Below are 23,994 nucleotides of genomic sequence, written 5' to 3'. Positions count from 1 at the left end.
TAGAATTTTCTTCATTGTTGAAATGGCTTGATTGAAGAAATGGAAATCTAAACCTTTAATAATATAACTATTTCAACAATGAACAAAATTCTAAATAAAAAATCGGCACGGATTGTTGTCTTCAATAGGTTATGAAGTTTCTTCTGTAAAAAATTGAAGTCTCTAGGTCGAAATTTGTAAGAGAAATCTTGAATTTTCATGAAAGGTAAAAAATACATGAGAGATACGAGAAAACTGTAGTGACATCTATCGGCAAAGCTTGTCCCTTTACACCAACCTTAACGCGGGACAGTAGGAGAAATAGCCTGCTCTGTAGCATCCGCACGGTCGACATCACTGCTATATTTGTTAATGTGCAACAGGATACTCAAACATCATCCAGACTTCGGGCCATGCAATCAACAGAGGATTATTACAGCAAATTTTGGTGCAAGATTTACAAATGTTCCGGTACAAAGTGCAAACAACAAACCAGCTATTGCGTGCAGACCGCAAGGCACGTGTGCAATTAAGGTAACCGTACTAAACCTCGCCCTCGAAAATGAAATGAAATGAAATGAAATCTTTGAGTTTTACGTCCCACGGTTATGCCGGTTAGGCTAAAGGAGACGGTGATGATGAGTAATGAATGAAATGGTGGAATGAAGAAAGTGGGAGGAAACGGGAGAACCCCGAGAAAACCCACGCACACGGTGTTTGTACACCACAAAGTTCACTTGGCAGGGGCTGGGATCGAACCCGGGACCCCAAGCACCAGAGGTGAACGCTCTACCACTGAGGCACCGCGGCCCCCGCCCTCGAAAATGAGAATGAGATTGTATATCAAGTCTGAAATGAAATGAAATGAAATCTTTGAGTTTTACGTCCCACGGTTATGCCGGTTAGGCTAAAGGAGACGGTGATGATGAGTAATGAATGAAATGGTGGAATGAAGAAAGTGGGAGGAAACGGGAGAACCCCGAGAAAACCCACGCACATGGTGTTTGTCCACCACGAAGTTCACTTGGTGGGGGCTGGGATCGAACCCGGGACCCCAAGCACCAGAGGTGAACGCTCTACCACTGAGCCACCCCAATATATCAAGTCTGAGTGTGGTCACTTGGGCATTATTATCTTTTTGACATAATGACTTAAAATGTAAACGTCTTAACAGATGTTATTTTTTTTTAAAAAAAAAAGAAACGAGTTATCTTTTTCATTTTCGAACAAATTTACAAACTTCGAATAGTGAAAAATTAGTTCTTCTTTGAATCTACTGAGTGGATTGTTCATTAAAATATCATTTTTAACATAATTAAACTAAAGTTAAGTAAAGAATCATATTTCTGATTATGGTACTTTAGTTCCGAAGTAAATTTATAGTCGAGATAAACTATGAATGAACCTGTTTCTAATTGACTTAATTAAGTTGTTAAGTCAACTTAATTGAGTGTTAAGTTCGGTTCAATATTCCACCAGTTCTGTGATATATATATATATATATATATGAAAGAAAAATTCATATTCACAAAGATAAATAGTAGCAAACATCAACAGAAATATTACAGCCTTTTCTGAGATCGTTGAATATTCCTTTCTTTTTGCTAACCAGTAAACTGTTCTATTCATCCTGTTTTGTACTTTCGCTGCAGACTTTGTTCTTATGAAATCTCGAATCGCTCATTTTTCTCAGGAAGGATAAGCGTTTCTGATCAAATATCTTCAATCGGAAACGGGTTCTAATCCACAAGTTATGAAACAAAATTCCACATTGTGTCATTGGATCACCAAGATGGTCCTTTATGTTCAATGTCAGCTCAATAGGAAGAATAATTTAATTCTCGGTTAAGAAAATACTTACGTATACCGCACAACTTTGCAGAAATCATGAGTGCCACAGATTGAGAAACCATAGTTTATTAGAGTGGTTCCCAACCAGTGTGACGCGCATGCAAAGTTTTAGAATTTAGAAATCGTAAAACATTTAAAGATTAAGTTAAAATCAATTTTGAGATTTATTGTACTAGTGAACGCTTCATGTTAGAGCAACAATGCTTATTAGTGCATAGACACTTACTTCACAAAAGCTTACAGTCTCGCGTTATAATTTATTTTATATATAATTAATTTTTAAAAATCAAGAAAATGTGTCGTGATGTCATAAGCGTTTAGTAAAATGTATCAACAGTCAAAATAAGTTGAAAATCATTGGTTTATTACATACTCTTGCTGTATTAGGCTTAAAGCAATTGCGTATTTTGTGGGCTACCGGGCCTACCAGCGCTAGCTCTAGAATATTACAAAAAAAGTTATTATAATTTACTAAATTATATTGACAATTTTATACTTTAGTATCTTCTTTCAATGACACAAGTTTCTGAGAATTGTATGTATTTAGAAAGATCCACTAAATTTTTTGCACGCAGTCTGTCTCGCTAACTTAAGAAGTCCTCGATATGACAACGCAGCAGTAACCACTTTCTAGCTATTACAGCAAGAATCGTATGAGCGCATTCCCCTTTGCTCCACCTCCGCCCACAGTGTAGAACGGGCTGTCATTAACAGCAGTTGCCTCTAGAAAAATCGGTTTCTTGGGCGTGTGCGAAGAGAAAAGGGAAATTACACGAGCAATGGCAAGTCATTTTGGAAGACTCTGGGAGTTGTGTTGGACATCTTGAGCTTCGTTCCGTAATGGTTTGCGTCAACGCATAGAAAATTTTGTTTTATAGTATTTTACAATAGTTGACATATCTGTTATAAATAGGTACTTGTTTCATTATTTGCGTTTCGTTGCGAAGGCTCTTACAGACTGAGACTCCCTCGTCGGCTAATATCCTATTTCAGTGTTTTTTAGTACTTGGACAGCTTCGATTCACTTTGGTGAGTAGGGTTACGACCTGTTCAAAGCAAACTGTGGGATTACTTCATGGAACAAATGAAGGTATAAATGTAGGATCGGTTTTCCCTAATACTAAGTAGATAAGTCTTGCTAGTGAAGAAAAAATCATATTTAGCTACTTGATAAAAGGAAAGTGTGTTGTAAGTTTTTTTTTTTTTTATTTTGAAGAATGTATAATGACGAGGAAACTAAACTCTAATAATAATAATAATAATAATAATAATAATAATAATAATAATAATAATAATAATAATAATAATAATGTACATGTGCCATAAAGGTTAGTGGTAGCTCAAGCCATCAAACCAGTATACGCCACTGGCTTAAAGCAAGGTACATAGAGTAAGGAGTCCCGACTAGCCATTTGAACTTTAAATAGCAGTCACCTAACCGTGTTTCGTTCTACTCTTACGACCTTCCTTACACACAGAGCCATGTTACATTTACAAGTAGGTAAGTATGCGCGTCACTGATAGGAGTATGTAAGCCTATGTCGCTATTATGAGTATGTTTGTCACTGTTAGTAGTATATAAGTCCCTGTTAGGATGTTTGTCACTGTTAGAATTATGTGTCTCACTATTAGGAGCATGGGTGTCACTATTAGAAGTACGTGTCTCACTATTAGGAGTATGTGTATCACTATTAGGAGTGTGTGTCACTGTTAGAAGTGTATCATTATTAGGAGTATGTGTATGCCACTATTAGGAGTATGTATATCGCTATTGGGCGTATTTGTACCACTGTTAGGAGCATGTGTGTTACTGTTAGGGAGATGTATATCGCTATAAGGAGTACGTGTCACTGTTAATAGTATGTGTATCACTATCAGGAGTGTGTGTCACTATTAGAAGTACGTATGTCGCTATTAGGAGTAAGTGTGTCACTGTTAGTAGCATCTGTATAACTGTTAGGAGTATGTGCATCACTATTAAGAGTGTATGTGTCACTAATATGTAATGCGTGTCATTGTCAAAAGACAAACAACAATATACTCAATCTGCTACTTAATAGTTTACGTAAACAAATGGAAATTTGTTCAAGGAAAATGAAAATTACCAAAGTTTCTCGATCTCTCGATCATTACTCTCCTTGAATCATTTTATTTTTTTTTCAGTTAGACGTGACCTATTGATTGACATAAATGTCTTTTCTCCGTACGGTACTATAGACTTAATTATAATAATCAAAAACTTAATAATAATTTTGAGGCATATCTCATTAACCACATACTCTATATTGTCATCTTGTTTGGGTTATAATGAGAAAGCATGATAAGGGTTGTCTTTAGAATAAGGTTGTCAAATGACCCGTATTTTACCGGTTGACCGTTATTTTTGTCGGGCTTAACTATATATTTCAAGGTTCAAAACATAATTAGTTTCCATCTATTCTGATTGTGAGGGTTATAAGCGGTTGCTGGTAATATTATTTTTCCGTGTTATTGTAGAGGATCAATTTTAAGCTTTTTTTTTCACGGAAACCACTTGTTTGGATTTACATTCACCGATATCATATTGTTCAGTTCAGCTCGGTAAAATGTATCAATTGGTATGTGTCTCATATTTGGATATTTTTCTTTCTTCATTAAACGTGTAATATCCTCTTTTCTGGAGTGCTTATATTTATTGGGTGATGATATGCCAGATCTCTACAAAGTGATTGGTTTCATCATCAGTTATCATCGGACTGAAGATTGCAGATACGTTGCACCACAGAGGAAAGCCACACCAGGAGAAGAAAACTCAAAACATTGTAACACATCAGGAATACTTGTAGTTGCAGTTATATTAAAGATGGATATAAAATAGTTAAACCAATTTACAATACAAACGAATTACTCTTTACTTAGCTGCAATTAAGTTAAGGACGAAAGCAGTTTCTGATGCGACTTATGATTAAAAAATAACAGGTGAGACACTTAACATACACTTAAGAAAATGCATGACGTACAGTTCGCAGCAAAAAAACCTTCAACATGAGCATGTAAGTTTATTGTGAAACTACGCCTAACAGCGCATGAAATCAACATAACGTCTAAGTGGCATGAATCACGCCAGGAGAAACCTCGGAGTCCCCCCCTCTGCACACTTATTTTGTAGCAAAAGACTTCGTCTTTTCACAATAAACTTACATACTCACGTTGCAGATTTTTTGCTGCGGACTGTACAACTCATGTTTACATTCGTCATTAGCCATCAAATGCCTAAGGAGAATCATCTTGTTACATACTCATTAATTATCATAACTATATCATTCCATATCTTTATTCATTGATTCACTTCATTAAATATTTATATCAATTATACTTAATACGCTTCATCGCGGAATATATACCACAGATTATATCCGTTAACATGAAACACATCAGACTATCAAATACGAAATGACATCAATTTAAAGCCAACACATTAAACAACAGAATCAGTACCTGAACATCAAAATTAAAACTGCATCTACTGTCGCCATATGTTTGAGCTAATCCAGAATTAAATAACAAGTTTCTGATATGACATGCATCAAATGTTAGAATAAGACGAAAGGGATATATTCCGTTCACGGGATCCTTATTCCGGACGTTTAGATTTAGCTGGACGTTATTTATGCTGTTTCACATCCAGAAACAATATACAAAATCACCACTTCACAAGAAAATGTGTATATAACAAACACATTTAACACATTTCAATCACCTACAGTCAGTGGCGGCGGTTGGACGTTAAAAGTGAAGGGGGGGTGGCAAGACATGATCTGAATATTTGCATATAAATGTTAGTTTTCCTACTTGTTTCTAATATTTTGTTTGAAGAAAGGTTGTATAACTAATAGGATACTATCCTTTTCAGTGAAATACCGTATGTAGTATTTCATATTTTATTAAGTAAATTGACAAGATCAACGCCAATAGGTACTACTCTTACTCTTAAACAACAAAAGTGTAAGAAGAGATTTGAGTTCTTGCTCATGAACATCTTAAAATTCTGTCTGGAAAACTGTGTGATCAGATTATTGAACAACACATTTGCAAAACAAATAAATAGAAAGGATAATATTAATCATAGTAATAAATAATGATGCTCGTTTTGCAGAAGTCATATTGAAACATGGATTAATGAACAACTTAATTTTTAATTCCTCATATGCTATTAAATGTATGTTATTACTCTTAGAAAATCAAAGACAGTAAATACGACAAGCATATTCTACGACACTTAAAGAAATATATGCTTTTGCAACTTCCCGAAACATGTTCGTTGCCATTAGGTGCAGTTTTCACTTTGTTGGAGCACATCAAAACACAACAATACCTAGAATCACTCCATACTAAAGTTATACAAAATAACACTAAAACCTAGAATTATGTTGAATTCACTAAATCTAATTGTATATACACTCGTACACCCCTAACACACCACTTCACTCATATATTACACTACAAACAATGGAAAAGGTAGAAGTTGTTACTAATTACGCTATTTTTCCCTTACTTTAGAAGGAAGAAAAGACATTTTAGAAACTGTCAATTTTTGTACAATTAAAAAATAACTTGTGAAAGACCTTTTTTTTTTCTTTTGCGAAATGCTCTCTGAATTAGTTTCAAAGCGGCTGACTAACATATTGTATGCTGAAATTTTGAGCATACATTCTTTCCCTTGTAAGAAGTAAAAGTATGCTGAAATTTTTGTGCTCCAATAGGTTAATTTTCGGGTTATTTTCTGTGGCAATTAAAACGCAATTCCTGTAGTTTTTACTCCACGGGAAGACAACCAATACATACTCATGGAACGGCCAATATATGTCACCATTTTTTCTATGAACCAGTAATACATACAGAAACTTTACATTTCTAAATGAAACCTTATGCATTAATGGGTTACTTCAAAAAAGTGCGGGGTCAACTGCCCCCTTTGCCCCCTCTAATAGCCGCCCATGCCTACACTATCTTTATATACAGGGTATATATATAAAATATATAAAATATAGAGGATCTGTCCATATATATCTTCATCCTATTAAATCAATGAAGCCAAAAAAAAAAAAAAATGAGCACCAGCACGTCTGATTGTCTATTTTCGTTTCCGCCATGATTGTTGGCTCAAAACATTGCGATCTTGTTGGGCGGAGTAGGCAGAGTACGGGTGGCGAAACTGTGACGTATGGCTTCAAGATTTTGTTGTAAAGACAGATCCTCTATTTTATAACATCCTTGTTTTCTTCTAACATACAAAGATCAAACTTTAACTGCAATGCAAGGAAGAAGAATAAAAACAGGCATTAATTTCACTATAAATTTCGCCAGCATTTCAATGGTGCAGATAAATTTTATTGTGTCATCTTTTACTGTGAAGGTTAGATTGGTATAATTGATTGCTCAACCTGAACATTAACAATAATTAATAACATTTAAAATTGGTTAATATGAAGAATAATGGCGTACACAGATAAAATCACATAAAATGCTGTAATGGATCAAACAGGTCCATTACAAACGCTAATTAATATTGTAGAATGTATTTACTAAAATAGTTCCAAAAGTAGAATTGAAGGTGTCGGGAATGAGGCTTGTGTGTGGAATGAGACTATACGGATACGGACTCGTAATGTCACGGAATTGAGGCACATACCTATATTTTGATTATGTGTTCCTAGGTGAGATTCTGTGCAAACAGTTCATGTTAACTTGCAGTCGGATCAAGATGGTTAGGTAAATTGGGAATATATTATTTTCTCTCATAATTTGGAATCTATATCACAAGTTATGTAAATATTAATTATATGAGGATTAGTTTCTAGCACTATTTGGTATTGGGACTCGGAAGTCTTTTCGGAATTTGGAAGTCTTTTCTTCTTCTTCTTCTTGTGCATCTCAACCATAGGTTGGTGGGCAACAAGGACATTTTAAAACTTTTCTCTCCCTTAGGAGAGCTGTTTTATACATTGATAAGGCCTCTTCTTCATAACTGCATCAAGATATTCTATCCTTGATCTTCCTCTTCCTCATTTTCCTTGTCTTTCCTTCTATCAAGACAGTGATCCAATCAGAATGCCGAAAAAGGTGGCCAAGCATGCTGTTTCTTCTTTTTCCTAGTAAGTCTTCATTTCTCTTCCTTTCGGTTCATGATGTGAGCAGCACTCTGCGCCAACACCACATTTCAAATGCTTCCAGCTTGGACATTTCAGATTTTCTCAATGTCCACGTCTCTGATCCGTAAAGCGCCACGCTCCATACCAGGGTCTTAATGAATCGTAAAGGAACGTCCAACGACACATTTCTTTATTTTAGCAGTTATCTTTTAATATTGAATGCTTGTTTAGCCTGCGCTACTATGGAACTTAACGTCTTTTTCACTTTTTCACTTCCGAGGATATTATACTTCCTAGATAGGGGAACATCTTAACTTCTTCGATTTTCTCTCCCTTTAGCCATACGTTTGTTCCTTCCTGTCCTGCTTTTGTGCACTTTATCATTTTGGTTTTCTTCTTACTGATCTTCATTTTGCATGTTTTTTCCAGTTGGTCGTTCAAGTTTGAAAGTGCTTCCTGCAGGTCCTTTTCGTTCTCCGCTATCAGTGCTATGTCATCAGCAAACCTCATTGCGCTGAAAACATTTACGTTTACGCCTTTCTCGTTTTTATCAAAGAATTCTTTCATAGCCTCATCTATATAGACGTTGAACAGGAGATGTGAGATGATTATGTTGGATTTGTACAGAGGCTTAAGCCTAATTAAGAGCAATGGTACCGTTTCAAATAAATGTGGAGTTATTTAGTTGTTGATAATAGTTATGGATGGTTCTCGGCATAGATTTGGTTTAAGCGTACCACATTCACTCACTCAATAAACAATAAATCAAAAAGAAATACCTCTATTATTATTATTATTATTATTATTATACTGTATTTTCTAATAAAACCATTTTGTTTCACATTGGAAACAGTGAAGAATCGAAACTTGGGCGAAATTTTGGAAGGAGAAAGTCAGCCACGGAAGTACAGTTATAGCCATTCCTCCTTGAAATAACCTGGTGATACTGAGGATATACGTAAGCCATAATTTGGAACTAATTGTGACCATATGAAAGCAGCTGAGCTTCGTATGTAACCCAGTGTTCGAAGTGGAAAAAAAAGCAGAGACGGTATGGTTTATTACGATTTTGACTCGACATACCGGCTATCTAAATGTTGAAATGCAGTGAATGTATGATGCCTAAATGATTGTATTTGCATTTACATAATGAGTGAAAACCATTGGAGAACTTCTTTGTGGTAATTTGGGGAGGGGAGGGGGGTATGTAGAGACTTTGATTGTCCGCCAACAACTTTCTGAAAAAAAAAATAAAAAATATGACCTTATGTTGTATTATAGAAAATTACACACGAAAATGCTCAAGAACCGAATGAGGATATTAACAATTTGTTGTGGGAAAACTCCAATTCCAATCGACTATGGGGTATTCCAAACTCCCAGAAGGTCAGTCCCCACAGCAGACAACTCCTAAATTTGCCCATGCTCAAAACACGGCATTTATATGCATTAAGACAAGAATACACACATATTCATAAGAAAGAAATAATTCAATATGGCGCATCAAAATATAAACTATATGAATTTCTTTGAACATAGCTTATTTTAAAAACAAAAGGCAGGGAAAAGATAACAAAAATGTCGATGTTGTCAACTTAGAAATTATTTCTACATAATAAATAAAATATTTTTACGTGCAAAGCTAATTACGTGTATAAGTAATTACTGTGTATCAAAATAGATTTCTTAAAGGTGTTTGGCATCTACTTTCCAGTGGCGGTATGTTTTAATCTTTGAAAAACCAGAGACGGTATGCCTTCATCACTGAAAAAACAGAGGCAGTATGGTATACCACCGCATACTGTCTCACTTCGAGTACTGGTATTACTGCTACATCAAGAATTGTCGACAGCAATTAACACTCTGCCACTGACAAATTCACTGTTGACAGCTCTTTATAGAAATACAATGATTTGTAACATGAAAAATGTAGTCATTGTATTCAAACTTGGGATCTCCGTATTATGAAGCACTTACACTAATGCATTACCTATGAAGCTCGGCTGCTTTCATATGGTCACAGTTAGTTCCAAATTGGTTGGTTTATTAATTTAAGATTTCACGTTGTTTCAGCATCGGGGACATAATGGAGATTAAATTTGGATTACAGCTTAACATGCGCTCCAAACCACATGATCTCCACCGGGAACCGAACGCGGGTCTCCAGCGCCAAAGGCAAGAATACTTGGGTTATTTATCCAATGCATATTACATATGCTACTATTAAATGTATGACGTAAGTTTTGCCGCTAGAACAGTTCCTAGTTATTGAGTTCTACACTCCGGGATTCTAGACTTCGATAACACAATAACAAACTGAGGCGGAGGAGAAATGAAATTATCAACAGTCCCAAATTTTGATCTACCTTATAGAGGCCGGATGTGTGCATAAGTTACAAACTTGTGTTGTAGATCTAGATCTTGCATACATGTCTACATACGGGGGAGGGTCCAAATTTGTGACAGTCATCATGTATGACTGAATGAAGCATTCAGTTTCCTTGAGTTTGGTGTACCATGCACGAATGGTTTTATCCATAAACGCTTGTGCTTAAAATTTGTTACAAAATCTGGATTTCATTGTCACAACACATGCTCATTTAGCAAATTTGAACACACAGAAACTATTTGTCTCGGTAAGGACGTACGCAATGGGTGAGCTCTCAAGGTCTGGACTCCCTTTCCCGAAATCACAACTTTTCTGTAAATTTAGTCTAATTTTTGGAGAGGTTTTACAAATGTTAGTATACTTTATCGTCATATTAAACTTGAACCCTCCCCCTCCCATGAAATTAGAGCAGTTCCAAAAATATATTCCTACGTACATGCTTGCTTCTCACCATTCAAGTCCATGATTGCTGACTATCCTCTGGTGGTAAACTCTCCAAACACGCTTCGTTTTTTAATACGCACTAAAAGTTGGACAGTTTTTCTAGTATTTGCTGATATTTTACTTCTATTCTGTCTTCCTCTGAATGAATTACGAATAACCATGCATATTTCAATATGAGGAATAGAACCTAAATTACATACTCAAGTTTTTCAGTAAAAATTACTACAAAACGCGCTACCAAGGATTTCATTTCTGAATTCAACCTTTCATACTACAAATAATAATAGGTTTAGTATCACAATAATGATGAAAAATATTTAAATATTAATTATGTAATATTAATAGTAAAATTTAACATCTTTCTGCATGATTTGTTTTCTTTTAGCGAAAAAAAATAATCAGTACTGGAAATCCCCACATGGGAACTTGAAAAATGAATTAAAACTTGAATTTTAGATTTTTCACTTAATTCGACGAGAAATAAGTAAGTGCCATATATGACACACTTACAACTCAGAAAGAACATGCCAAATGACACCAAAATCTCTTATTCATACACGTCAATATCTCACACAACAGACAAAACAGTCATTTGGTGCCTTTGATAATTCACGCAAAAGCTAAAGTGAAAAAAGGGTATGTGCCATATATGGCACGGCATGCTGTAAGGGGTTAATTTCATGTCGACCGTATTCCTAGTGTAGTTCCAACACGGGATGTATTTCCACAGTAATATAGTGACAGAAGTTTGTCAGTTCTTATCCGTAATGTTACTGAAATATTTTACATTATACAGAGGAATGTCGAAAATTGAAACTCGATATCTTCCCATTATTAGGAAGGAAGAATTCACCTTTTAATTTTTCCTGCTTTGTTAAATGCGAAGAAATTAATAATGCGTTTACTGTAATGTGTATTATTGACTCTTTCTTTGAGAATAAAGAATAATTCATAAGAAAAGGCACAAAATGATTTGGCCGAAATACGATGTTATAAAGAGACATACATTTTTACCCGAATATGGGATCTGCTTTTTTTAAATTTTCTCCTTTTTTATTTAGCTATAAGAATTCATTCTTTCTTCATGGAAGGTTGTTGCTGACCACGTGTATATGTAAACATTTCTTACAACGAAAGATATACATATACACACATAGGCATATACATACTAAAAAACAAAACAAACAAAAAAAAAGGTTTTTAAAGTCTGGAAGTGTGCTATCTATTGCCTGCATCTTTATGACCAACCAAATTCCATCTGAGAGGAAATGATGTCATATATGTTTACACTTTCCCTTTAAAGTTCGGTTTCTGTTTTTTTTTTTTTTTTTGCTTTCTTTCTTGTTAAAAAAAAAGAATCTACATTTACTATGTAAACTTCAATTCAACTAGTAATAAAAGAACTTAATACGGTTAGCATCAAGGCAAGGCGTATTCAGATTTTGAGATTTAGAAAATTATCTTCGCTAGTTTTATTACAAATTTTGGTGTAAAATTAATACTCTCTTACTGACAAATTTACTGTAGACAGCTCTTTATAAAAATACAATCATCTGTAACATGAGGGATATAAGTGTTATTGATTATTTATTATAAAATTACAATTAGTAATAATAGCTGCAAAGCATTATTTATTTGAATAATAATAATGTGTTTTATTTAGAGATGGTTATCAAAATAATGGGTCCAGCAAAAGACCTTTGAACTTGCCTACTTAACTTCTACTGTCCCCGTGTTCTCAATTGAGTACGTATTTCTATTTTCATTAGTTCCAATTTATCAAAGCTTATATTGAAACCCAAAGTACTCAAATGAGCACTAACCAATAAAATCCATCCGAAAGCAAATTTTTCACTAGCTATATGTTTTTCTGTTTATTCTATTCCAATTTATTCTATTCCAGAACACACGAATAATTAAAAATATTTTTTTTTCATAGTTAAAAAAAAAGGTAGAGGTTACGTATGATTCGTCGTGAAACGGAGTCATTATAAATCAAATCGTACCCATAGGAATTGTGTCTAATCTTTGTGGAGTGCAACACTCAGCTCCGTTACCGAAGACGAAAGAAGATGTGTGGCCTTTAGAATACCTAGGTAGAAACATCGTATGCGCCAACATGTTGAATTTTTACATTTTTGTGTTCTATGAAACTTCCTCTGTAATCAGTGAGAGAGTGTTACTGGTTCATACATCGCGGATATAAAGTCGTCGATGCAATGTCTCACTATATTTCACTTACGTGATTAGCTATTCTTGGAGATTTGTAAATTAAATAAAAATAAATCTTTAATTTCACGTACCACGATTGCATGTTTATGGCTAAAGGAGACAAATGATTAGTGGGAAAGTGAATGATTATGGAAGAACTGGGGAATTGGGATGTGGTAAGAAACGGGGAAATTTCGAGGAAATCCATTAACACGGTGTCCACCTGAAACTCACATAACCTAAGATCAAACCAGGGACCTCTACATCAAAGGTAAGCGCTCTATTACTGAGCCATCTTACCCGCTTAAGAATTTGAGTAGGGTCTAAGTTTTTTTTTTATGTTTTATGACAACTATATGTTATGATTTTTGTAACTTTGTATAACTTTATTACAGCCCTATGTAAGGCCTATTTTTAGTCATGTAATTGTGCTTAGACTACCTTGATATGTACTTTTAAACTACTTTAATAAATATATATATTTTTGTTTATTCCTCGTCAGTACATCTTCAATTATTATTATTATTATTATTATTATTATTATTATTATTATTATTATTATTATTATTATTATTATTATTATTATTATTACCATACACATTCACATTAGACGAATCTTGAAAGCTGAATCTTGTATTCAAGATTCACCTACAGTTTTTTTATGAGATATCACATTAAGATTTCATTGCCAGAGGTTACTAGAAGAATCTTAAATAAGCGAAATTTGATATCACCTTTAGGAACTAGGGATGGCCACAAAGTTCCGGTTCCGGCAGAACCGGTTCCGCGAGGAACCGGTTCTCGGAGATCCGGTTTTCAGAACCGGTTCTGGAACCGGTTCTGGAACCGGTTCCGGACCTGGATCCGAAAACCCGGTTCCAGAACCGGATCTTAGGAACCGGTTCCAGACCTGGATCCGAAAACCCGGTTCCAGAACCGGATCTTAAGAACCGGTTCCAGATCTGGATCTGAAAACCCGGTTCCAGAACCGGATCTTAGGAACCGGTTCCAGACCTGGATCCGAAAGCTCCCAAAGACCCGTAAAGGAGGCATCAAGTTCACCTTCAAAAATAATGCAAAGAGGACCATGCGCGTGTGCCTTCCCAGCCCAGACCCGCTTGTGCCCCCAGAAAAAAAATTGGTCCACCAGTGGGTGTTTAGCCAAATGAGTTGGCCAGTTTGCCTGTTTAACCAATGAGTTTGCCAGTTACCCAGTTTATTTAGCCAAATGAAACAAGCTGCCGCCGCCTGGGCGCCTGCCTGCCGCTTCCACCATTTCATCTAGCATACTGTTCACAGCTTGCCAGCAGCTCGGGTTTAGTGTAGCGATGGTCACAAAGTTTCGGTTCCAGCGGAACCGGTTCCAGACCTGGATCCGAAGAACCGGTTCTAGACCTGGATCCGAAGAACCGGTTCTAGACCTGGATCCGAAGAACCGGTTCCAGACCTGGATCCGAAAAACCGGTTCCGGAACCGGATCTTCTAGAACCGGATCCGTTCAGACCCGAAAACCGGTTCCACCAGGAACCGGTTCTGGCCATCCCTATTAGGAACCGGACCGCTGCAATAAACTGAAGAATTACGGATACCAAAATTGTAAAATACATAAATAATCGAAGAAAGAAAGAAGAAAAAAATCAGACCATTTTATTTATTAAGGTGTGTGCACACATATAGCATAGCTACTTCGTCTACGACTGCAACACAAACGAGAAAATGGGACGCGAAATTCGCAAAAAAAGAAAAATCTTACAAGGACATGTTGACAAAATTCCACACAGTCCTACATTAATGGTGTTATTTCTAAAGCCTATTCTATTCTAAAGGAAACTGAATGCACTACAATCGTGACTGCCTTCGTGGGCTACCACTGACCTTATAAGACCTGTACATTGCTAATAATAGGAGATTAGGCAACGAAGCAGCCTCAGTCTGTAAGAGCCTTTGCAACGTAACGTAAATATGAAAAAAAAAAAATCATGCAATGAGTTATCCGCTCTACAGCAAATGCTGGAAGGGACCCCTGTTTTGATTCAAACACTGGTTGACACGTTTCATCATGTTGGCAGGAACTTTACGAAAAGTACAAGTGTTAATGTTCTCAATGGCACTGCGAATGTTCGTTTTCAGATTTTATAAAGTTCGAGGGTCGTCCTTGTATACCTCTTGCTTTAAGTAGCCCCATAGAAATGAATAGCAGTGTTGTGGGGTGCATGTAAGTAAAAGTTTTATCATGATAATCGCAAAGTTTCTTTTTCCTTGCTTTGAGGAATTGAATAATGTTGACAGATCCTTAACAACCCTTTTGATGCACTGAAACATCAGCAGTGTTGCCAATTCAGAATGTTAATTTATGAAAACTATGATTTCCCGAGTTCCCACTTACAAAGGCCTCATCCGATTAGTTATAGGTGGAAATGAAAAATTATTTTTTCTGCTTCATAGTTTCTAAGCTACTCCAACTAAACAAACTAAAAATTAACGACAGAACATTCATAGGTATGAGTTATGAGTCAATTTACGTCTTTTGCGAAAAAAATTGATTTAACCTTCGGTTACACCTGGCAACACTGTGTGGTTCGTAGTGCACTTCAATCTTTGGTTCCTAGTTTAAAAATATGTGCATGAACAAGGTTTCATTTTGGGATTACCATTATTTGTGTATCGCTTCAGGTTCAAAAGTTCTACTATCCCAAACTCCGGGTTGCAATGTATATTGAACACCCTGTATAACAGCTATGATGACTATCACAAAATATTATAAAACACAAAATTTGCGTTGCGTTGACGTAAACAGCTACAGAACGAGGTTCAAGATGTCCGAGACAATTCCCAGAGACGTTCAAATTCCGCTTTCATTAATCGTATTACCAGTGTTGGGTAAGTTACTTGTAAAAATGTAACGCGTACTTTACTTTTCTTTCTCTTAAAATGTAACGCGTTAGTAACACGTTACTTGCCCCAAAAAGTAATTGTTACTTTACTTCGAGAGTAACGTGTTACTTTTAGGTCCGAAACTTTAAATATGTGAAAAATATTACTCCAATTTTCCGTACTACTATTACTACCGTTATTAGGGCCTATTATTATTATTATTATTATTATTATTATTATTATTATTATTACACTTCTGAAACGCTTTATGTAAATGCAAGGACAAATTTTTACTGGTTATATGAACCTTTTCATATAATGTAACATTGATAAAACGCCATACTGCGTTACTCGTAGGAATGAGCACGAGCTAGTTCGAGCGAGTTTTCTTTGAAACTCGATTCGACTAGAAACATACATCTTTGAGCTTGACCCGAGAACTCGGCTCGAAAAATTTCCTCCACCCTCGACTCGAATCGAGTTTCAAGTCGAGTCGAGACAAATCCGGTGTGTAGTTTCGAGTACTCTCTTCAAGTATATTACATAGACAATATAATTATTATCAATGACACTACTACTATAACAACTTATATTATTATTATTATTATTATTATTATTATTATTATTATTATTATTATAACAACACTGTATATTAACATGAAAGATAGGCGGTTTGTAATTGAATACTAAAAAATTAGTTGATTGCCAACCTCGGTAGTCGTGAAGTCTAGAAGTCAAGAACATTGTTCACGAGATTCTGAGTTTGGGTTGAGGGTCTAGGTTGAGTATTCGAGCTCGAGCCAAACACTGTTAAAAGTTATAGGGCACTGGCCAAATATCTTCAAAACTGCTCGGCCCGGGTTTAGAATTGTCGAAGACTCGAGCAGCTCGGCTCACAGCTCATTCACTATCGACTCGAACCGAGAAGTGAGCCGAGCCAACAGCTCACCCAACCGACTCGGCTAGAACCCTCGGCTGAGTTGAGCAGAACCGAGCAGATAGCTTATCCCAACCAAGCCAGCTCAAGTCGATGGTTCACCACAAGCAAGCCGGCTCGAGCCATCTTCTCAGTTGAGCCGAGCGGAGCTGAGCTTGTTATAAAAAATTATCTTGTGGTCTCGCTATCGAGACGAGACGAGATGCGAGCAGTGTCCCCTCTCGTGAGCAACACTAAAAGTATTCCATATTACTGCTTGCTTACATTTCTTATGGCTTTCGCTTTCCAGTGTAATCAGGCCATGATTTCAAGATGAGTTAAAACGAACGAGCAATTTATCAAACTCGAATGGACTCGAAACTCGACGCGAAATACTCAATCGTTTCGGAACTCGACTCGAGAATATTACCTTTGATTTGACTCGAAACTCGACTTGCATTCGAGTCGAGTCGAGTTTTATCTTGACTCGTGCTCATCCTTATGCGTTAGAAAAGATGGTTGCTTATTATTATTCTGCTAAACTAATTATATAATAATAACAATGTTGTTATGTAAAATTAAAAATACAGAATATAGACAAACATTACATTACAACTAATAAAATGAACACATGAACTGGGGGTAAATCAAAACTTGCCAGTAACTCTAAAATCGATACATGCTTTTTAAAGCTATGCTTAAAGCTTTTGATTTGGAGCTGTCAAAATCTACGACCAAATCTTCCAGGTGCTTGCAATCAGTACACGTGATTTTTCTGAGGCTGTCCTTATCTTCCAAAAACAGCAAGTGGCACTACGAACTTATCTGTTTCTCTGTGTGTCGGTGATGTCGGTCACTGACATACGTAGTTTATGCTCGATTGGTTCAATCTGAGAAATTCACTTACAGGAAAGAAACGTTTCCGAAAAAAAAAATACATATATTGTAGTAACTCATCCGAAATGTAACGAGAAAAAAGTAACGCAAACTAGGGACGTTACTTAAAAATTTGTAACGCGTTACCGTTACTTTGGAAAAATGTAACGCGTTACTAGGAAACGTTACTTAAAAAGTAACGTGTTTCGTTACTTCACAAGACTGTGTATTACTTTGTTTTACCCTTCGCTCAAGTCCAAGAAACCGATAATTCTAGAGGCAACTAGTGTTACCAGCAAACCAGTTTTTACACTGTGAGTGGGGTTGGAGCGAAAGGAAATGCGCTGATAAGTGCAAGATTCTTACTCCAGTAACTACAGAAATGGTTTCTGCTACGTTGCCATATCGAAGATCTCTTAAGGAAGCGACGGAGACTGTGTGCAAAGAAACTAGTGAATGTTTCTAAATATAAAGTTCTCAGAAACTTGTGTTATTGAAAGAAGATACTGAAGTATAAAATTTTCAATATAAATTAGTTTATATTACAACAACTTTATTTTGTAATATTCTAGAGCTACAGCCGGTAGCCCACAAAATAAGCCACTGTTAACTGATTTCAGTAGAAATCCAAACCTCTTTGGAGGAAAGCGGGAAACCGAACTGGCTTTTGGAGAAAACCGATTAGAAAAAACGGTTTCCAGCTTTTATGGAAACAAGTTTCGTTCATCCCCAGTAGGTAAGGGCCTTACCCACCATGGCTCTAGAATCCTGTGGTGTTATTCTTAGATGACTTATTTATTTAAGAAGAACACAACAGGTATTTCTACCCAATTACAGTGTTTTCGATCCCAGCTCGCGCCGTGTGGACTTTGTGGTGAACAAACACCGTGCTCGTGGGTTTTCTCGGGGTTCCTCCGTTTCCTTCCACTTTCTTCATTCCACCATTTCATTCATTTCTCCTAATCACCGTCTCCTTTAGCCTAACCGGCATAATCGTGGGACGTAAAACTTACAGATTTCATTTCATTTCATTTCCAATTACAGTGTTCATAGAGTTACAAGGAATTACTGTAATATTATATATTTGTGAAATCTACCCTGACTCATACCGTGCACATCCAGAACATTGTTACATTTACCCAGTTTGTTGTACACTGCACCTACCCTCTGATTTATGATGGACAAACACCATTTTCCTGGAAGTTCTCCCGTTTCTTCCCACTTTCTCCATTCCACTATTTCGTTTATTATCATTACCGTTCCCTTAACTTAATTGTAGAACACTAAACTAATAATACTAATAAAATGAGTTGGAAGACAGTTCTTATAGAGAAATAAGTCCTCTGGAAATTCAATTAATGGTGTTGAATACCGGCGATATCTTTAGTTTTCAGCACATTGGTTTATAAGAAATATTCCGTTTTCTTGAAATGAACGGGAATTTGAACGCTTTGATACCACTAATTTCTTCTTCGGACTTACTTAGATGTCCTTACTTTTATTAAATAATAACAATACAGTAGAGCGTTGATTATCCGAACGTCGGTCAACCGAACGACCGCTTAACCGAACTGTGTACTCGCTCGCACCTATTACTCTCCCACCCTACCGTCCATCATCCCCCTCACAACAAAAACCAAGTTTCCCACAGTAGTCGCCGCACTGAGGCACCACTGGCGGAACATTGCTTCTAATGGGGCTTTCATAAGGCGCTGCTGACCGGCCAAGCCGCCAGTCGCTGTGTTTCAACAATCAGCACACTTCTTTCTATGAATAAATTTACTGTACAGTACTTCCTTTTGGCAAATAAACATGTACAGTTCGATTCTCCGAACAAACCAGTTTTCCGAACACCCATGTCCCCCAATTACTTCGGATAATCGACGCTCTACTGTAGTTACAAAGTTTTGTTTACCAAATACTCCTTTATGTATGTATGTATTTATTTATTTATTTATTTTGTCTGTGCATGACATCCAGAAGAAAAAGATCAAGAATGTATTGATGAATCAGCATGAATTATGGCCAAAATGTAGAGTCGAAAGTTAGGAAAAAAATGAAATCTTTCAGTTTTACGTCCCACGCTTATGCCTGCTAGGCTAAAGGAGACGGTGATGATGAGAAATGAATGAAATGTTGGAATGAAGAAAATGGGAGAACCCCGAGGAAACCCACGCACACGGTGTTTGTCCACCACAAAGTTCACTTGGCCGGAGGAGGGTTTGAACCAAGGACCCACGCACAAGAGGTGAACGCTCTACCACTTTTTTTTTAAACTTAACTGACTCACCGAACGTGTCTCAGTAACTTACTTGAACTACTCTTGCTGTACTGTACTGTGGGGTTACAACCACAGTTATTTGCTCAATTATCAGTTCTTTACTGAAAGAATGTGGGGATAGCACTTCGCATGGCAAGAGAGAAAGTACGTGGGGATCTGAGCAGTACAGCGCTGAAGTAATTAATTGGGGATGAATGAAATGAAATGCATGTTTTCTAATAGAAGAAATCACAGAGACGCAAAGGTTAGGAAAGGAAAGGGTTTACTGTACCTCAGCCATTTCGATATGATGAGCCTCTTCAATTATCGGGTGAAGCCTTATCCTCCAATCCGTTGAGTGTTTCCGTCTGGTATTGATCTTGGACCTCACGTTCGAGAGTGAAGAACCTCTCGACCTCAGGGCAACAGCTCCCAGATGTCCTGGCCTCTTTGGAATGACACCTCTGTCATGCAATGGATGGTGAGGGCCCAAGCGTGCCGACCGTCTCTCAATTGCTACTAGCACGACTCTTCTGAATAGGGTCCAAAGTGTGTTTCTGGCGGCTCCTGTCACACTTCTCACCTCGAGGGTTCCGTGTCCCCTGGTTTTGTTCTACTTCCTAGCTTTCGCTTCTTCCTGGTGCTCCGCACGTGGATGACTAGCTCATCACAATTATCTTGGTCAATAGGGAAGTTTAATTGCTGAAATGGCGTGGCTGAGTTTGTTTTGGTGAAGTTACGGAAACTAGGAAGAGAATGGTAAGCATGAATTTGTATTGGGATGAGGTGACAACATAGGGAAGTCTCTTCTTTATTATTTAATAATTACAATTTCTTGTTTGAAAAACAAAATAATTACATACAGGGAGAATTCAAAATAGGCGCTTAGCCTGATATCCTCTACACTACTTATTACTAACTTTACTCTTTAACTGACTTTTCCAATCATCCAGAACGACAGCAAGACGAACACAGAATGATCGAGGACAGTTAAAATCACAAAGGCTCTCTCATCGGGAATCGAACCCGGGACTCCGTACACCAAAGGCGCACATGCTAGCCACTAGACCAGCGGGGAGGGCTGTTACTGAGCCACCGCGGCCCCCGAAAGTTACGAATCGAGTTATTTGACGGAAGTAATATTCAAACCGGAAGTAGTATAAATCAAACCGTTTCCAGCTTTTAACTCTGATCACTATAGAGCAACAATTGGTAGACTAATAAATAGTGAACCGTGGTTTAATGTAGACGATTAAATGTCCCAGGAATACATTTCACCTAAATTTCTGAACGCATTCCAAAATAAAGTTCTATTCGCAGGAAAATACCCCTGTACAATATGGAAAAGGTTATGGTTTCTCAGTTCACAGTATTTTTCTCACAAAATACTTGAAAAATCAGTTTTTCATAGTGTATAAAGGTGCTCGGGTACCTTATGTAAGAGCATCTCCATAAAGTATGCTCGTAATTGTATTTTGTGTAATCACTAAAACACCACGTTAAATTTAAGTTACAAATATGCATAATTGCAATTATTATGAATATTTATTCAAAGTAGTTTACCTAAAGCAAAGAAGAGACTTACTAAAAATTAGGTACAAAGTTAAATAACACAAATAAGCCATTAGTAATACAAGTATACATTTTCCGTAACTCGTAATTTTCCACCTTAAACCAAATCTGAAATCGGATTTATTTCCTGTTGGTAACTTTTTGGCGGTAAATCATCCGCAGTGGAATGATGTCCATCCTTCAGCCAAGAAATAACTAGCTCGTCTACTTTGAGCTTGTCTAGCGGTGGGCCATTAACATTGATCAGCAACAAGTTAGACAATGTTTGAGCACTTAGTGTATTTCTAATATCAGTCATCTGTAAATTCATAAGGGGAAATCCGTGTTCGCACTCTGTCGTGGAAATTGATAATACTTCTACCCGATTTCTGCAACTTCTCGTCGACAATCTACTTGTTAGACTTAAGTCTGATAACGATTTTTCTTGGTCAGGTTTGAAATACTCAGCAAGAAGTATCATCTCTCTATCACTATACAACATCTTTTCCATATCGACTATGTCAGTTGGCAATGTCGACCCATGTAGAACAGAAACTTCATCTACCACGCCTTTGATAGGGAATCTTGTGAATAAATTATCAATTAAAGCCTGATAAACTGATGATTTCTTATTTGTTTATAAATTTAATTTTTGTAATTACACATGAAGGTTTGATACCATTACCAAGTTCCCTCCCCCGTCTAGAAAGCGAAAGGGAACGAGGTTCCTGGAAAGTGTTCAGAGGTGAATGGGAATTTCCCTCCTTCTTCAACTTCAATTACCACACTGCTGTTTGCCATGTGCCAAATTACGATGAATTTCAATTAAATTATCATAGTATAATTATTTCCTTGTTGAATTATCAATACTTTTCAGTAGAAAAAAGGATGAAATTTCAAAGTTTCAAATCAAAGTAAGTAGACCAACGTAAAGGGAGAAAAAGTGTAAAATTTTCCATACAATTATGCGTACAATCCAAACTTCAAATTTCCGTGTAATTTAGCTTACAGTACAAATTTTATGCCTATTTTTCTCAACTTTATGGGTTGATTGCCCTGTGCTGTAAGCGCTCCATATAATAAACATAAGCTTCAGCAATTATTATAGCAGAAAGCAATGGATATATTAAGCCAAGCACTGTGTTTTTTGTTTCTATTTGTTTTCTTAAATAACATCGATCGTTTTCGATCATTTTTACAAACAAACTCACTACCAATTTTCCATATATAGAAAGTGCCCCCGCCCCCACATAAAGGAGAATTTAAAAAATGCTAGGACACACTCTGTTTATTTTCAATAAAGAGTTAATACACTGAATTTCATCTCCGTAAGTTTAACGGCTTGCGAGATACTCATTTTTTTTTCGCAAAAATTCGGATCCTCACTACCTCCTTAGGATATTATGCATTATAATAAAAGCAATATAACATCCCAATTTGGATTAAGGCTTAACTATATACCAAAAGTAATTTCATTTGACTTTGCAATTTGACCGTGATGATCAGGCACACATAGTTACATTCAATTTTTTAATATAATAATTTATATATTACAGTGATTCAAAAATGTATTTTTTCCAGTAGTTAGCTCTAAAAACTCACAGGTCTCGAAAGCCAAGTAGTAGTGTAAGTCCTATTGCTATTATTACTATTAAAAATATCAATATCCAAAAGTGGCTGAAGTTCTTTTTTCACTTGGTTAGATATACTCACCTCAGGTAAGTAGACAGAAACAAGTGGAAAAGAAAGGGAAATGAAGGTCTTGAAAGTAAAATGGAGACAAATTTACCAGTCCTCAGAAGATACTGTCTACAATGCAGTGAGCAGAGAGAGTCGGTAGATCATACTGAGACGGTGGGTCCAGTGGGTCACGGTGGGTGGTGGGTCACAGTGGATAATGGTGGGTGGTGGGTCGCAGTGGGTCACGGTAAGTGGTGGGTCACAGTGAGTCACATGCTGTTGACCCACGACCCACTGACTCACCCAGAAAACTTGACCCACTTGACCCACTGACCCACTCCATCTCTGCACTGAAGATATGTGTAGTGCGATATAGATAGTATTACGTATGCGCAACAACGCAGCCAATAACCCGTTGGAGTATGTCAAAGAGCTTACGTTAAATGACGTCGACGATAACATGTATGCTGGGATGACTATCAAGAGCACTGTCTCGAAGTTAAACAAACCAAGTCCAGAGCGAAGTTCTGACATCAATGGTTCGACACCTGATAAGTAGTGCGTGTCGTCGTCACTGTTGATCTCAATTTCGTAATCGTCTTCACTCGAAAGACTTTCATCATATCCGTCGCTGTCAACCCCACAATTGATGCCGAATATCTTGATTTCTTCATTTGACATTCCAGCCTGCTACCGATACATATTCTCTAAATGTTCAACATGATCACAACACCTCATCCATTCCTCAACTGAAGCTGAACGAAATGCTTCTTCTGTCAACTTCAATATAACTTTCAGAGACAATTCAACATTTTGAGCCGCAACTGTTTGC

The 23,994-nt window shown here is 36.7% G+C and overlaps 1 protein-coding gene across 1 annotated transcript in view; it reads right to left on the bottom strand.

The window, feature by feature from the left end:
- The window catches only part of LOC145689592 (homeobox protein Nkx-2.5-like), a 40,223-nt gene extending 16,380 nt beyond the window's left edge, over positions 1–23,843 (bottom strand). Inside the window, exon 1 of the mRNA XM_081763771.1 lies at positions 23,601–23,843. Within this exon, the coding sequence (XP_081619897.1) occupies positions 23,601–23,843 (243 nt within the window). The remainder of the gene's footprint in view (positions 1–23,600) is intronic.
- Positions 23,844–23,994: the final 151 nt, after the last annotated feature.

Source organism: Thermobia domestica, chromosome 7 (assembly GCF_964235325.1).
Source record: "Thermobia domestica chromosome 7, izTheDome1.hap1.1, whole genome shotgun sequence".
Lineage (NCBI taxonomy): Eukaryota > Metazoa > Arthropoda > Insecta > Zygentoma > Lepismatidae > Thermobia > Thermobia domestica.
This window is presented reverse-complemented; position numbering and strand designations above follow the sequence as displayed.